This window comes from Podarcis gaigeae (genome assembly GCF_964106915.1).
Source record: "Podarcis gaigeae genome assembly, chromosome: 2".
NCBI classification, from domain to species: Eukaryota; Metazoa; Chordata; class Lepidosauria; order Squamata; family Lacertidae; genus Podarcis; species Podarcis gaigeae.
This window is the reverse complement of record NC_139679.1, coordinates 16,938,242-16,953,793: the sequence shown is the minus strand read 5'-3', so window position 1 is coordinate 16,953,793 and position 15,552 is coordinate 16,938,242. Positions and strand designations below refer to the sequence as shown.

The following is a 15,552-nucleotide window of genomic DNA, read 5'->3' as shown; positions in this document are numbered from 1 at the left end:
AACAGGCGAACAAAAAGGTTGATGAAATTAGGGGGGAAGTAAGGCCTCTGAAAAGACAGGTAGGGGAACAACAAGCCTACCTGTCATTGGTTGAATTGAAAAGTAAGGAAAATAATCTCAGATTAAGGGCTATCCCAGAACTGGAGGAAGGAAATCTACAGGGATTTTTAACACTTTTGTTCTCCAAATTCTGGGGGATAGAGGAAGATAAGGACTTTAAAATTGTGACTGCCTTTAGACTGGGAAAATTGATAAAGAAGGACAAGTCCAGAGACTGTTTGGTTATTTTGAGATCGAGAGAGGAAAGAGACAAGATACTAGGCCTACATTTCAAAAAATCTTTGGAGATAGAAGGTAAAAAGGCTGAAATTTACAGAGATATACCTAAACACCTTTTGGATCTTAGGATCACTTATACAGATTTGACCAAACTGTTGAGATACAACACAATCCCTTATAGGTGGGAGTTTCCGCAAGGACTATCATTTACCTACAAAGGAAGGAAAGTAAGAATCAAAACACCGGAGGACCAACAGAAGTTCCTACACGACCACGAGGAGGACCTCCAGAAAGGAGCTGCAGCTTCTTGGCCTCCACCACCACCGGGACCATCTCCAAAGCCTACACCGCCTGGATCTGGACCAACATTACCACCTCCGGGATCAGAGGGAAACCTAGACACCCCATTGTAGACCCACTAATTAGACCAGGATGTCGCTGCAGCTTCTTAGTTGGAATATAAATGGCGGAAATTCTCCGGAAAAAAGAAGAAAAGTATTTCATATTTTGAAAAAAGAACAATTGGACATTATTTGCCTGCAAGAAACGCATGTGACAAGGCTCCACAGAAAAGTGCTAATTAATAAAAGACTAGGCAAAGAATTCATCTCTTCGGACAAAGTGAAGAAAAGAGGAGTGGTGATATATGCAAAGGAGAGCCTGTCACCGAAATTCTTATTTAAAGATGAACACGGCAGAATTTTGGCGATTGAAATTCAGACACAAGGAGAAAAATTTTTGATATTAGGAATATACGCCCCAAATGAAGGAAAATCGGAATTTTTCAGGAAGCTGCATGAGATTATGCTGGACTACCTAGACTACAACAACATCATCATGATGGGTGATATGAATGGGGTTGTGTCTGTAAATATGGATAAGTCGCAAAGTGCTAACATAACGAAAGATGGCAGACTACCTAAAACTTTTTTTGAAATGACTGACAATGTGGACTTAATTGACATATGGAGGGTCAAGAACCCCCTAGGAAAAGAAGGGACTTTTTTTTCTGAAGCTCATCTGACATGGACACGAATCGACCAAATATGGATAACTAGAGGACTGACACCTAAGACTAGAAAGGTGGAAATCTGCCCAAAAACCTGCTCCGACCATAATGCCTTGAAAATGGAACTCAGACTAAATACAACCGGATCCTTCAGATGGAAAATGAATGACACCCTACTAAGGGATGAGAAGATTGTTAAGAAGGCCCAAAAAACTTTAAAGGACTATTTTGAGATAAATTTAAATACCACTGTGGAAAAAAGAATAATCTGGGACGCAAGTAAAGCAGTTATGAGAGGGTTTCTAATACAACAAAACACGATCAAGAAAAAGCTCTGGAATGAAAAGAAGGAGAAGATATTGGAAAAAATAAGAGATGGAGAAAAAAAATTAAGATCCAGGCCCAAGTCGAAGGAAGTGCTGAGAGAAGTGAAATTTTTCCAAGCACAATATTTGAAATTGATAAATCAAGAGGTGGAATGGAGAATTAAACAAATGAAACAAAGATTTTTTGAATCAGCAAATAAGTGTGGGAAACTGCTAGCATGGCAGTTGAAAAAGAGACAAAAACTTAATACAGTTACAAATCTAGAGATTGAAGGGAGAATGGTACAGAAACCCGAGGAAATTAGAAAGTGCTTCCAGAGATACTTCAAAGAGCTTTATTCACAAGGGCCACAGAAAGATTCGGAGGTGGACCAATTTCTTAAAACCAACGGATTACAGAAAATACCTCAGGAAATGAGAACAACCCTGAATAGTAATATCACACAGCAAGAAATTGAAAGCGCCATTCAGAACCTCCAATTAGGCAAATCTCCAGGCCCCGATGGACTTACCTCCAAATACTATAAGGTTCTGAAGGACTATTTGATACAACCTTTGTTGGAGGTTTGTAACCAGATTATGGAGGGGAGGAAGGCACCGGAAACGTGGAAAGAAGCCTTCATCACATGGATACCCAAACTAGAAACTGAAAAGACCCAGCTTAAGAACTACCGCCCCATCTCACTCCTAAATGTGGATTACAAAATTTTTGCAGATATTTTGGCAAGTAGGTTAAAAAAAGTGCTTAATGAAGTGATCCATAAGGACCAGGCTGGCTTTCTCCCTGGTAGGCATTTGTTTGGCAACACAAGAAACATTATTGATATTTTGGAGCTTTTACAAACAAAGCTTAACACTAGAGCGGTGCTAATCTTTATTGATGCGGAGAAAGCCTTTGACAATATTTCCTGGATGTTTATGAAGAAAAATTTGGAAGGGATGGGAGTGGGGCGGGGGTTTGAAAATGGAATAGAAGCAATATATTCAGAACAAAAAGCGAAATTGATAGTAAACAATGTGGTGACAGAGGAGTTTAAAATTGAAAAAGGGACACGGCAGGGGTGCCCCCTATCCCCCCTATTGTTTATTTCAGTTCTGGAGGTGCTATTGAACATGATTAGAAAGGACTGGTTGGTACAGGGAATTGAGGTCGGAGTGAAACAATATAAATTGAAAGCATTTGCAGATGACCTGGTATTAACATTGCAGGAGCCTGTCTCTAGTACTAAAAGAGTGTTAGAATTAATTTTGGACTTTTGGTCGGGTGGCGGGATTTAAGTTGAACAAGCAAAAAACTAAGGTTCTAGCAAAAAATTTGACAATTACAGAAACAGATGAGTTCGTGAAAGAAACAGAATTAAATGTGGTTAAAAAAGTAAAATACCTAGGGGTGTATCTGACCTCCAAAAATTTGAATCTGTTTAAAGACAACTACGAGAAATGTTGGTCAGAAATCAAAAGAGATTTGGAAACGTGGTCAAGATTGAAACTTTCCTTGTTGGGCCGAATAGCAGCTATAAAGATGAATGTATTGCCAAAAATGTTATTTTTGTTTCAGACCCTACAGATCGTGGACAAGGTGGAATGCTTTGGAAGGTGGCAGAAGGATATCTCTAAGTTTGTTTGGCAGGGCAAAAAGCCCCGAATAAAGTTTAAGATATTAACTGATGCGAAAGAAAGAGGGGGATTTGCCCTGCCAGACTTGAGGTTATATTATGAATCCGCAGCCTTCTGCTGGTTGAAAGATTGGATCTTACTGGAAAACACTGATGTCCTAGATCTGGAAGGGTTTGACAACGCTTTTGGGTGGCATGCATATTTGTGGTATGACAAGGTTAAAGTGCACAAACTGTTTAAAAACCACATTGTCAGGAGAGCAATTTTAATGGTCTGGACAAAATATAAAGACTTATTGGAGAGTAAGACTCCGAGGTGGCTCTCACCGGTGGAGGCCAAGGCACGTAAGAGACCTAATATGGAAGCCAATTGGCCTAAATATGAGGAAATTATTGAAAAGATTGGAGACAATTGGAGGTTGCAGAGCTTGGAAAAACTAAAAAACAAGGTGCGAGATTGGTTGCATTATGCACAAATTCAAGAGGTCTTCAAAGTAGACAAGAAGGTTGGATTCCAGGTGGAAAAATCAAAACTAGAGACAGAACTGTTAGAACCAAAAAGTAAACTACTTTCGAGAATGTATAACCTGCTGCTTAAATGGAATACTCAGGATGAGACAGTCAAATCCGTCATGATAAAGTGGGCGCAGGATTTGGGGCATAACATTATGTTTGAAGACTGGGAAAGGTTATGGAACACCGGAATGAAATTTACGGCATGTAGTGCCTTGAAGGAAAACATTATGAAAATGATATACCGGTGGTACATGACCCCAGTCAAGCTTGCTAAGATATATCACCTGTCTGATAATAAATGCTGGAAATGTAAAGAGGCGGAAGGGACATTCTTTCACCTCTGGTGGACCTGCCCGAAAGTGAAGGCCTTTTGGGAAATGATTCATAATGAACTAAAAAAGGTACTTAGATTTACCTTACCTAAGAAACCAGAGGCCTTCCTCCTGGGCATGGTGGACCAGAGAGTGCTTAAGAAGGACAGAACCTTTTTTATGTACGCTACTACAGCAGCAAGGATCCTGATTGCAAAACATTGGAAGACACAAGATTTACCCACACTGGAGGAATGGCACACGCAGTTGATGGACTACATGGAACTGGCCGAAATGACTGGCAGAATCCGAGACTTGGGAGAAGAAACAATCGAGGAGGACTGGAAAAAATTTAAAGACTATTTGGAAAAACATTATAAGTTGTATGAATGTTAAAAAACGCACCTTTTAGGAAATTCTAGCTTCAGTAATGTTAAATTAAAGAAATGGAAATTAAGGTACAAGAAGTCAGAGATAGAATAATGAAACAACTTTATTGTGTTAAAATGAAAACGTACATGATTTGGGTCATAATATATTTGAAATTGGGTAACATGATAAAATAGAAGATACAATAAGTATTGAAACAAGTTAACAAATTGCAGATGTTATGTATCACAGAGAATGCAGGGTTGGGAGGACGCGGGGAAGTCCAGTAGATTTGGAAAAAAGAATAAGAAAATTTGTAACTTTCTTTTTCTACTTTTATAATATGCTCTTTATTCTTTTTTCTGTATTTCATAAAACCAATAAAAAATATTATAAAAAAATAATAATTTTTACCCCAACTCTTTCTGGAAGTGATCTTCCTCTCACTCACAGATTGTGGCACACATGTCTGCTGGGAAAGTAGGACAGACTGCAGAAGATAAATTGAACATGTGGCCTGGCCACTGTAGCCTTCACTGTAGTTGCATTTACAAAACCCATTTAAAAACACAAACCTATTTGCCATGCATGCAAAATGCCCTTGGTTGATGTGGGAACCTGAGGATAGGAAATCTACAAGGAGCAGAAGCTGGTAATCTTAACCTTTTAGGCCCTGAGGATTTGTCTGGTAGGAGCATGAAGGAACATCAAAGCTAACATCAAAGTTAAAGCAGATCAGACTGTAGTTTCTTCCGTGGTCTGAACCCTGTATTGGTGCTTTTCAACCTTTTCCCTCACAGCTTTTTTATTTGGAGGAGAGACGCCAGCAGCGGATACAGGAGCTGGTTGCACTGATCCAAGCAACCTTCCGGGCCTGGAAATGCCGCAAGAACTTTCTACAGATGCGCAAGAGCCAAATCGTTATCTCTGCCTGGTACCGGGGCCATGCGGTAAGATGCAGAGAGTGATACACGTACAATTTTATAGACTTGGATGCTTTTTAACTTGCAGACCTCACTGTCCTCTGTGTTTTGCAAAATCAACAGTAATGGGCCAGCATTAAATCATCGTCTGGCTTGCATCCATGAGAATTGGGAAGGCTGTTAGACAGAGTGATACTTGGCTCCAGTTTAACAAGGGCATTTGCAATGCAGTTTGAAGAAATATTTGCATTCCATGTTTGTCCTAGTTACTGAAAGCAAGAGGTGAAAATCACACCAAGACGAGTTCCAACCTGCCTTGATATGGCAGCAGGGGCATACGAGGGGGTGGGGTGGGGTGGGGCAGCCCTCACAAGGCTGCCTTCTTACTTACAACCAGTCAAGCGGGTGGATCTGGCTGTTGGTTTTCTCCTTGGTCTCAGTGTTGCCTTAGCAGAGGTCAGAAGAGGGTGTGTGTGTGCAAAACTAGAATTAGTTGGCCTTGTCTGTCATTGGCTCTGGCGCCATCTACTGTTGGCCTCCTGGCCTTCTATCCTACCAGTTAAAAGGGGTAGGAATTACCTGTCTGTCATTGGCTCTGGCGCCATCTACTGTTGGCCTCCTGGCCTTCTACCCTACCAGTCAAAAGGGGTAGGAATTACCACTGATGACTCCCTGTTCGTTCATGGCCTGTCTGTCTACTAAAGTGAGTGTTTTATTTTGCAGCAAAAGAAGAAATATGGGAAGATGAAAATGTCAGCTCTTCTTATCCAGGCCTATGTCCGAGGATGGAAGGTGAGGCAGGTGACATCCAGAATATGGTTGCGGCAGGGCCTTTAAAGGTTCTAGGGTTCAGTTACTTATATAGTCAAAGTAATTAAATAATATGCAGGAATTTTTATTTTAAAATATTAATGTTCTGACATTATATATTCAATGCTCATTTTATGCAACAAAATCTCACGTATTCTTCAGTAGCCTGGAATTTTTTGTCAGTTGCAGACAACTTAGGAGCTGCTAACGGGCTCAGATGCTAAGTAGACAGATGAGGCTGAAATGATAAGTTTGTACACTGTTGCCCAGATTTTGTAACCTTGCCATTTCAAATCTTTGAGCATGCATGCACATACAGCACATATGTGCATGCCAAACTGGAAAAATTTCAGGGCAGAACTATATATGATGTCCAATGTTGTCTGAGATGTTATAAGTAATGACCAAGAAAATTGTAGGTCTTAGTGAAGCTGCTCTCTGCCCCCCTCCCCCTTTTTTCTGGGACCCTTTGGGGTTCTTATCTATCCGCTCCCTTCCTCCACAGTCTCGTAAACTCCTACGGCAGCTGAAGCAACAAAAGAGCCGCAATCATGCTGCCACCATCATTACTGCTTACTGGAGAGGTTATCAGGTAACAAATATGCCACTGGCTCAGTAGAACACACTTTTTTTTTTACATGCATGAGGTATTGGGTTCAACCTTTGGCATCTCCAGTTAAAAAGAGGCCTTGTGAACCAGGTAGGGAAAGATCTCTTACTGATGCTTGGGAGAGCACTGCCGGTCAGAGTAGACAATAATAGGCAAAGTGGGATGGCCTTATTTGTTACACAGCAGCTTCTTTTCTTCAGATGTTATTTAGACTTCAGCACGCTCACCAAGCAGGCTTTTGTCTGTTTGCAGACACGGAAGGAATACAAGAAGTATTTCCGCTCTGGGGCTTCTCAGCGTATCACTAAGTTTATCTACACGAGTCTGGTGAGTATGTTCCTCCTGGCCTAGTTCTAAAATTATATGCAAGAAATAACATAGCAAGAAAAGGGAAAGGGCTTTTAAATCTTTGAATGAAAGTGATGATTGTCAGGAGGCCTCCCCCCCTTTTACTGTGACATTGGTACTAGCCCACTGACCATTTGGTCCAGTCGTGGCTGACTCTGGGGTTGTGGCGCTCATCTCACTTTATTGGCAGAGGGAGCCGGCGTACATCTTCCAGGTCATGTGGCCAGCATGACTAAGCCATTTCTGGTGAACCAGAGCAGCGCACAGAAACGCTGTTTACCTTCCCGCCGGAGCGGTACCTATTTATCTACTTGCACTTTGAAGTGCTTTCGAACTGCTAGGTTGGCAGGGGCAGAGACCACACAATGGGAGCTCACCCTGTCGTGGGGATTCGAACCACCGACCTTCTGATCAGCAAGTCCTAGGCTCTGTGGTTTAACCCACAGCGCCACCCACGTCCCTACTCAGAGGGATAGCGGAACTCAATAAATTTAAATGTTAAGTGTTGTTGTTGTTAGCATCAATGCAGGCAGGCAATGGATGTGCTGTGTAAGGAAGAGTTAACCACAGTGCTTATTTAGGGCAAGAGTCTCAGCCCAGTGGTAAATCACATGACTTTACATGCAAAAGGTCTCAGCTGCAATCCTTGGCCTTTCCATCTTTCAGGCTAGAGGAGGTAGTAGCAGTAGTTGTTCGTTTGCCATAAAAGCAATGCTCCTTTACACTATAATGTGCACGCAACCCTTTTAGATGCCTTGAGGCAGAGTTTCCCAAACTTATTTGGCCTACCACCCCCTTTTCAGAAAACAAAACAAAACTCAGAGCCCTCCTGGAAATCTACTTTCTTTAAATGAACAAACAGAAAGATGAGTAACAAATACTGGTAGGTGTTCTTCTGTGTACAGTGGTGCCTCGCAAGACGAAATTAATTCGTTCCGCGAGTCTTTTCGTCTTGCGATGTTTTTCGTCTTGCGATGTTTTTCGTCTTGCAAAGCACGGTCCGTCGCAACTGCGCCTCTTCAAGCGGCTTTAGGAAAAAAGCGAACAAACTCGCAAGACGTTTTTGTCTTGCGAAGCAAGCCCATAGGGAAATTCGTCTTGCGAAGCGACGCAAAAACCGAAAAACCCATTCGTCTTGTGCGTTTTTCGTTTTGCAAGGCATTTGTCTTGCGGGGCACCACTGTATCTATATTTCTACCTATGTCCTACAACATAGTAAATTTGCCAATGGCTAAACAGGCAGGCAAGCTGCAATCCATTTCCCGGGCCTGGGTGAAGCTGAAAGGGGTTCCCCCAAGCCCAGTGTTAAAGAAAGTTCCGGGTTGAGAGACTACTCAGCAGCCCAGCTCGTCGGGGTACAAGTCCCCCGTGGGTCCATGCGGTCAGTAAAAGAAGGAAATTCCAGCCAAGTAATCTGGAGCAAAACAGGAATCAGTAGACTTAGATTCGTTATTGTTGCGCAACAGGTTCAAACAGCAGTAAGAACCCTGAGCATGGGGTGACATTCACTTTTAAAACTTTGCCATCATATCCCAGAATACAGTTCGCACAGCATCATCAATACATCATTGTTACATCACTAACATGTCACAAAAGGGGATGGTTACACAAGATTAGCACAGACAGATATGTCAGGGCAACACCCAAGTATAAGATTAGCACAGGCAAACATGCATAAGTACCCACCACCCAAAGTACAACAGAACTTCCTTGGCATGTCTGGAGCCTAAGGCAAGTCTGGTGATGAGATTTGGCTTCCCTTGGCTAACAATGAGCCCAGCAATTGTCACCTCTGGGCATTCCCTGGGACAGGAGGTGTGTATACATGTCTTCACACTTGGGGAGGTGGAAGGGGAAAGAGTCCTTTTTCCAAGGGCAAAATAGTGTTGGAATGGAGGAAACTGGCAAAGGAGTTGATTTTACATGATTTTTAAAGCTTGAAAGCTGAGCTGTCAAGTTGAAAAGATACATTCAGGTATTTGTAACATGTAATAACTTTAGAGATGTGCCCCCCCTTATTTCCGTAACAGCAGGAAAACCCCCTCGCCTGCAACACAACCGCCAAATCCAGTCGAGGCGTTGTCGCTGTCCTGCAATGGCGGCTGACCTGGCAGTAAGCAGTAAGCACAACAGATGAAACATGCACATTTCCCCTCCAAAATCTCTTCTTTCTTTATGCTTCCATTGCCCCCCTTATTTTTATTCAATGAACCCAATGCTACTACCACCCCCTGGATTGTTCCAGCACTCCCTAGGGGGCTGTATTGCCCACCTTGGGGAAACATTGCCTTGAGGGTTAATGTGCTCTCTGTCTCCCTTCTTATAGGTGCAAAAATTCCTCCTGGGCTTGAAGAACAACCTCCCTTCCATGACAGTGACTGACCAGGCTTGGCCGCCAGCTCCATACAAGTTTCTCACAGGCCCCAATGAAGAACTGAAGAAGATCTTCCACCATTGGAGGGTTAGAGTGGGATTATGGCTCATTTCTATCCGTAATTCTTTCAGAGTGAAATGGAGGGTGCTTCCAGACTGTCACTGTTCTCGCCTGGGATTCAATCACATTCTGACAAATTCAGGTTGCACAAATAATAATAATAATAATAATAATAATAATAATAATAATTTATTTATACCCCACCCTCCCTGGCCAAAGCCAGGCTCAGGGCGGCTAACACCAGTAAAATTAAAATAATAATAATAATAAACCTATTTAAAATACAGGTTAAAATACAATTTAAAATGCAGCCTCATTTTAATAGTAGCGCACGGATCAAAACCATAAGGGGGGGGGAAACATAAGGGTCAGACTGAGTCCAAACCAAAGGCCAGGCGGAACAGCTCTGTCTTGCAGGCCGTGCTGAATGATGTCAAGTCCCGCAGGGCCCTAGTCTCTTGTGACAGAGCGTTCCACCAAGTCGGGGGCCAGTACTGAAAAGGCCCCGGCCCTAGTTGAGACCAATCTAACCACCCTGAGACTTGGGACCTCCAAGGTGTTGTCATTTGTGGACTTTAAATTATAGTTGATATGGAAGCCTTGCACAGCAAACCTGCTTCCACAAATGATGAAATCCTTTGTGATAAGGAAATTGTCGGGGGACATGCAGTGTATGATAACCCTGCCTTTGATGCAGCAGCAGCTGACCTCATCTCAAACGCATCAGGATGAATGTGCAATAAACAGGATGTGTGGAAGCGCCCTCAATTTTGAGACTACTGGCAGCAGGTATTCTGTGTATATAATTACTGGGCCAACAAATACGGTGGCCCTGGAGATATTTTGCAAATTATATTTTCGTGGGAGAGGGGCTCCAATAAACAGTGGTAGGATGGAAGAGTGGAAAAGAGGAAAGGAGGCAACTCCCCACCCCCAATTTGCTTCTTCATTTCCCTCCTTCTCAGTTACAAATGGAAGAATCTGTCAATCCTGGTTCCCAATTTCTCATTTTCCCAATCTTTAATTCTATTACAGTGGTACCTCTGGATACGAATGGGATCCGTTCCGGAGCCCTGTTCGCATCCTGAAGTAAATGTAAGATGCGTCTGTGCGTGCACGGGTCACGTTTCGTCGCTTCCGCGCATGCGTGTGATGTCATTTTGAGCATCTGCGCATGCGCGAGCGGCAAAAACCGGAAGTAACGTGCACCGTTACTTCTGGGTCGCCGCAGAGCGCAACTTGAAAATACTTGACTTGAAGCTACTTCAACCCGAGGTATGACTGTATGCTCATTTCTGCAGAAGTTCATCAGCATTTTAGTGCAAAATTCTCCTAATTAAGCACATTTTTATATGCAGTTTTAACAAATATGCATGTTTTTGCAAGCAGTTTTCCTTAACAGAAGGCACCTTTGTACGTTATTTTTGAAGAAGTATGTTCATTTTTATGCATACTTTCCCCTAATATATGCATTATAGTAAACACTGATTGGATGGAGAACTGCCTTGCAAAATTTGAATGGGCACAAATTTTGAAGGATGGCTGTTTCGGTCCTCGTAGTGTTTCAGAAAGTGCAAATTTGACAGCATCTCCTTTAAATGCAAATGGAAACAAAATTTCTTCCTCATCTGTCCTCTCATTGTGCCTCTGATACTATGTGAGCCGCCCACGTTTTTGACAGGAATCATAGAACAGCTGCTTCCACATCCAACACACTTTGCTGAGGCACCAGAGTTGTCTCTGTAAGACCAAACAAGGTTCAAAGTGACAGTGTGGGTGTGGAGTGAGCTTTTGCTTAATTGGGCAAGTTGAACTGAGTTTTCTTTTTAAACTAATGTTTTATTTTGCGGATAAATTTCCAGGCAAACAATGTTAGGTTTTATTTGGACCCATCCCACCACAGGGCAGGTGGGTGCTGCACATAAGTAGAACCGTTGCTGCTACAGCTACCGAATCCTTGCCTTTTCAAGACACAGCTGTGCAGGGCTAATCACAACATAGCAGAGGATCCCATGCCTTCCAGACATGCATCCAGTGTCTACCTCCTCTCCCATCATTACAGTGTACAGTGTGGCTACATATTTACAGCCCAACAATCTCAATATAGGACACTGTCACCATATGGTGCTTTAAAGATGACTGAAGTGGCCCCAGCAGTCAACTTGATGTTGATCACTTTCGCTCAATCATCACAGGCTTTCCTGGCCCATGTCACTCGAAGCTTGGGGAGACTGTTAAATAGTGGGTAGACATAGCAGACGACGCAGCGATTTCTCCAAAGCAGCTCTTTATTTGTAAGCTGGAACAGAACTGAACAGCAAACAGCTCAGCTGGCCTGCTTTAAAGGCAGCCGGCTGTCAACATTGTAGCAGCAACAACCCAGGTTTTCCCGGCTGACGTGGACCTTAGTGAAAACTATATATACAATCCTCCTGGTGGCCAGGGTGAGAACTTCAATACATAACACAGACCTAGCGGTGTTTTCGTTCTGCCATGCACAAGCCACAAAATCAGGGCCGGCCCTACTGTTAGGTAGAATGATGCAGCCACCGATGGACATGGACCTGAGCCTGGCTGCTCTTCCTGCCCTTTGAGTACAAGACAGCTGAAAGGAGAATCATGGCCTTGCTTGCCAGATTTAACAACAAAAACAAAAAACAAAAAAAAAGAGGCGTGGGGGAGTACTCCTCAATGCAAGAACATTCTTATTTGGGAGTGCTTTTAAAGAAACAAAAGCAATCAAAGCAGAAGAATATGAATTTGAAACTTTCTTTTTTTTTTGAAGCAAATGTGACTGAAGTAAATTTGCATGTGTTTTTCTCCCTCGCTAAAGTAAATAGGGTATGTTTTGAAGTTTGCAATGTTCGTTCTCCTTTTGCTTCTTACCTTTGCTCTCTGCTTTCCTGGTACAGTGCAAGAAATACCGAGATCAGCTGCCACCCCAGAGAAAAGTAGCCCTCCAGGACAAGTTGTGTGCCAGTGAGCTTTTCCGGGGCAAGAAGAGTTTGTACCCTAAAAGGTGAGTGCAAAGACAGGAGCTAGCGCCACCCCAGTCGAGCTGGAATTGACCCACTAGGATTGCTGTGGATTACTATTAGGGATGTGTGTATCTGATAATTTCTACCTCTCTGTGTTTTTCGTCCTTCCAACCTTAAGCTTATAGAATCATTGAACTGTAGAGAAGTCGGAGCTAAAGAATTTCTGGCAGATGGCCATCCAACCTCTGTTTTTAAACCTCCAGTAAAGGAGAGTCTAAGGGACGCGGGTGGCACTGTGGGTTAAACCATAGAGCCTAGGGCTTGCTGATCAGAAGGTTGGCGGTTCAAATCCCCACAACGGGGTGAGCTCCCATTGCTCGGTCCCAGCTCCTGCCAACCTAGCAGTTCGAAAGCAGGTCAAAGTGCAAGTAGATAAATAGGTACCACTCCGGCGGGAAGGTAAACGCCGTTTCCGTGCGCTGCTCTGGTTCGCCAGAAGCGGCTTAGTCATGCTGGCCACATGACCCAGAAGCTGTACGCCGGCTCCCTCAGCCAATAAAGCGAGATGAGCGCTGCAACCCCAGAGTCGGTCACGACTGGACCTAATGGTCAGGGATCCCTTTACCTTTATCTTAAAGGAGAGTCTACCACCTTCTGATAGAATCTGTTCCGCTTTTGAACAGCTCTTATCATTAGAAAGTTATTCCTAATGTTTAATTTGACTCTCCTTTCTTGTAATTTGGATCCACTGGCTTGCGTCCTACCCACTGAAGCAGCAGAAAACAAGCTTGCTCCATCTTCCATGTGACAGCCCTTTGAAAAAGGCTATTGTATCACCTCTCAGTCTTCTCTTTCCTAGGCAAAACACCAAACTCCCTCAACTGTTCCTTGTAAAGCTGTTTCCAGACCTTTTATCATCATGGTTGCCCTCCTCTCCACATCTTCCAACTTGTCAATATCCTTAAACTGTGGTGCCCAGAACTGGACACAGGTGGGGCCTGACCAAGGCAGAATAGAACAGAACTATTACCGTATTTTTCGCTCTATAAGACGCACTTTTCCCTTCCTAAAAAGTAAGAGGAAATGTGTGTGCATCTTACGGAGTGAATGCAGGCTGCGCAGCTATTGCTGAAGCCAGGAGAGCAAGAGGGGTCAGTGCGCACCAATCCCTCTTGCTCTTCTGGCTTCAGAGATAGCCACGCAAAGCCTCTTGAGTGCAGCCGGAGCGCTCCTCCCTCTTTGCTCAGGTGGCTTTGCGTTGCTTTCTTGTTTCTTGTTTTCTTCCTCTAAAAACTAGGTGCGTCATGGTTGGTGCATCTTATAGAGCAAAAAATACAGTGCTTCCCTTTAGTTCTCCACTTTTTCACATCAGTTTAAGGGTATTAATGAAAATTCATCAGCATTTTTTTGTGTGAATTGCTCCTAATTTGCATTTTAGAAAGCATTTTTATACATTTTAAAGGCATCTTTGTATGTTATTTTCATGAATATATATATTTCTATGCACACTTTACCCAACAACAATACATTTTTGCACACATTACTTGGCTGGAGAACAACGTTGCATAATTCAGAGAAATGCAGATTTCAAATGGATGGCTGCGTTTCAGTTTGCATATTTTCTGGGAATGTGTGCATTAAATAGGTTTACCTTTACTTGCAAACTGAATTTACCTCCCTCCCTCCCTAATGAAAACATGTGGTTTGTGTCTTTTAGCCTCCCACAACCTTTCAGAGGGGATCACCTGGGTCTAAAGGAGAACTCCAAGTATCGTAAGCTCCAAGCCACAGCTGATGGCAAGATGGTCATGGCCGACAGTGTGAGGAAGGTCAACCGAGGTGATGGAAAGGTGAGAAACATCCTGCCTTACCTCTCTGGCACCTAAAGGAACAAGAACAAAAGGAAGAGCAAGGGACCTGTGTGTGGTTTCTCACTATTCTAGGGTTAGTGAGAGCCAGTGTGGTGTAGTGGTTAAGAGCGGTAGACTCGTAATCTGGTGAACCGGGTTCGCATCTCCGCTCCTCCACATGCAGCTGCTGGGTGACCTTGGGCCAGTCACACTTCTCTGAAGTCTCTCAGCCCCACTCACCTCACAGAGTGTCTGTTGTGGGGGAGGAAGGGAAAGGAGAATGTTAGCCGCTTTGAGACTCCCTAGGGTAGTGATAAAGTGGGATATCAAATCCAAACTACTCAACAAAGATGGACTCAGGCTCAGTTGGAAGAAGCAGGGATTGCATAGACTGAGCCAGTGTGGTGTAGTGGTTAAGAGCAGTGGACTCGTAATCTGGTGAACTGGGTTTGCATCTCCGCTCCTCCACATGCAGCTGCTGGGTGACCTTGGGCCAGTCACACTTCTCTGAAGTCTCTCAGCCCCACTCACCTCACAGAGTGTTTTTTGTGGGGGAGGAAGGGAAAGGAGAATGTTAGCCGCTTTGAGACTTCTTCGGGCAGTGATAAAGCGGGATATTAAATCCAAACTCTTCTCCTTCTTCTTGCCATATTTAAATATTTCTTCCACCTGCCTCCCAATTTCAATTCAAATTTATCCTTTCCAGGAAAAAATATTGTACATTAAAAGAATGAAACGAAACCCCATTGCCAGTGACCCATTTGCAATACCTGCACGGCCTGTTTGCAGGATTAAGCCCCTGTCTGAAAGCACCTTTATCTATCTCTTGCACCTCAAAGCAGAGTGTCACCAACCTTTTTAGGCCCATGGGCACATTTGGAATTTTTTTAGTAACTGAAATCACTTGTCTCCCTGAGATCAGTCTCTCCTTGCCCAGAAAAAGATAGATAACACACACACAGGCAATTCGGTTTTCCAAGGAATCGTCATGAAAATCAGATCTGCTAAGGTGAATCTGAGCCTTGAAAAGCACATAAAGCTGTAATAGGTTGTGGAACAGAGCATCCCTCTTCCAGCTTTCTCCTTCAGCTCTGTGTACTTCCTAAGGTAAGCACCCTCACCACCTCAAGACCAAGGGCACTGAGTTTGGGGGAGGAGGCTCAGAGGCTTTGT

At 43.4% G+C, this 15,552-nt stretch overlaps 1 protein-coding gene across 2 annotated transcripts in view; it reads left to right on the top strand.

Moving 5' to 3' along the window:
• Nucleotides 1-15,552, top strand: part of LOC310839875 (unconventional myosin-Ia-like) — a 54,604-nt gene that overhangs the window by 33,606 nt on the left and 5,446 nt on the right. For both annotated transcript variants that reach the window (XM_083728831.1, XM_083728832.1), the window contains exons 20-26: nt 5,227-5,376; nt 6,073-6,141; nt 6,665-6,751; nt 7,022-7,096; nt 9,444-9,578; nt 12,464-12,570; nt 14,247-14,379. In XM_083728831.1, the coding sequence (XP_083584957.1) occupies nt 5,227-5,376; nt 6,073-6,141; nt 6,665-6,751; nt 7,022-7,096; nt 9,444-9,578; nt 12,464-12,570; nt 14,247-14,379 (756 nt within the window). The remainder of the gene's footprint in view (nt 1-5,226; nt 5,377-6,072; nt 6,142-6,664; nt 6,752-7,021; nt 7,097-9,443; nt 9,579-12,463; nt 12,571-14,246; nt 14,380-15,552) is intronic.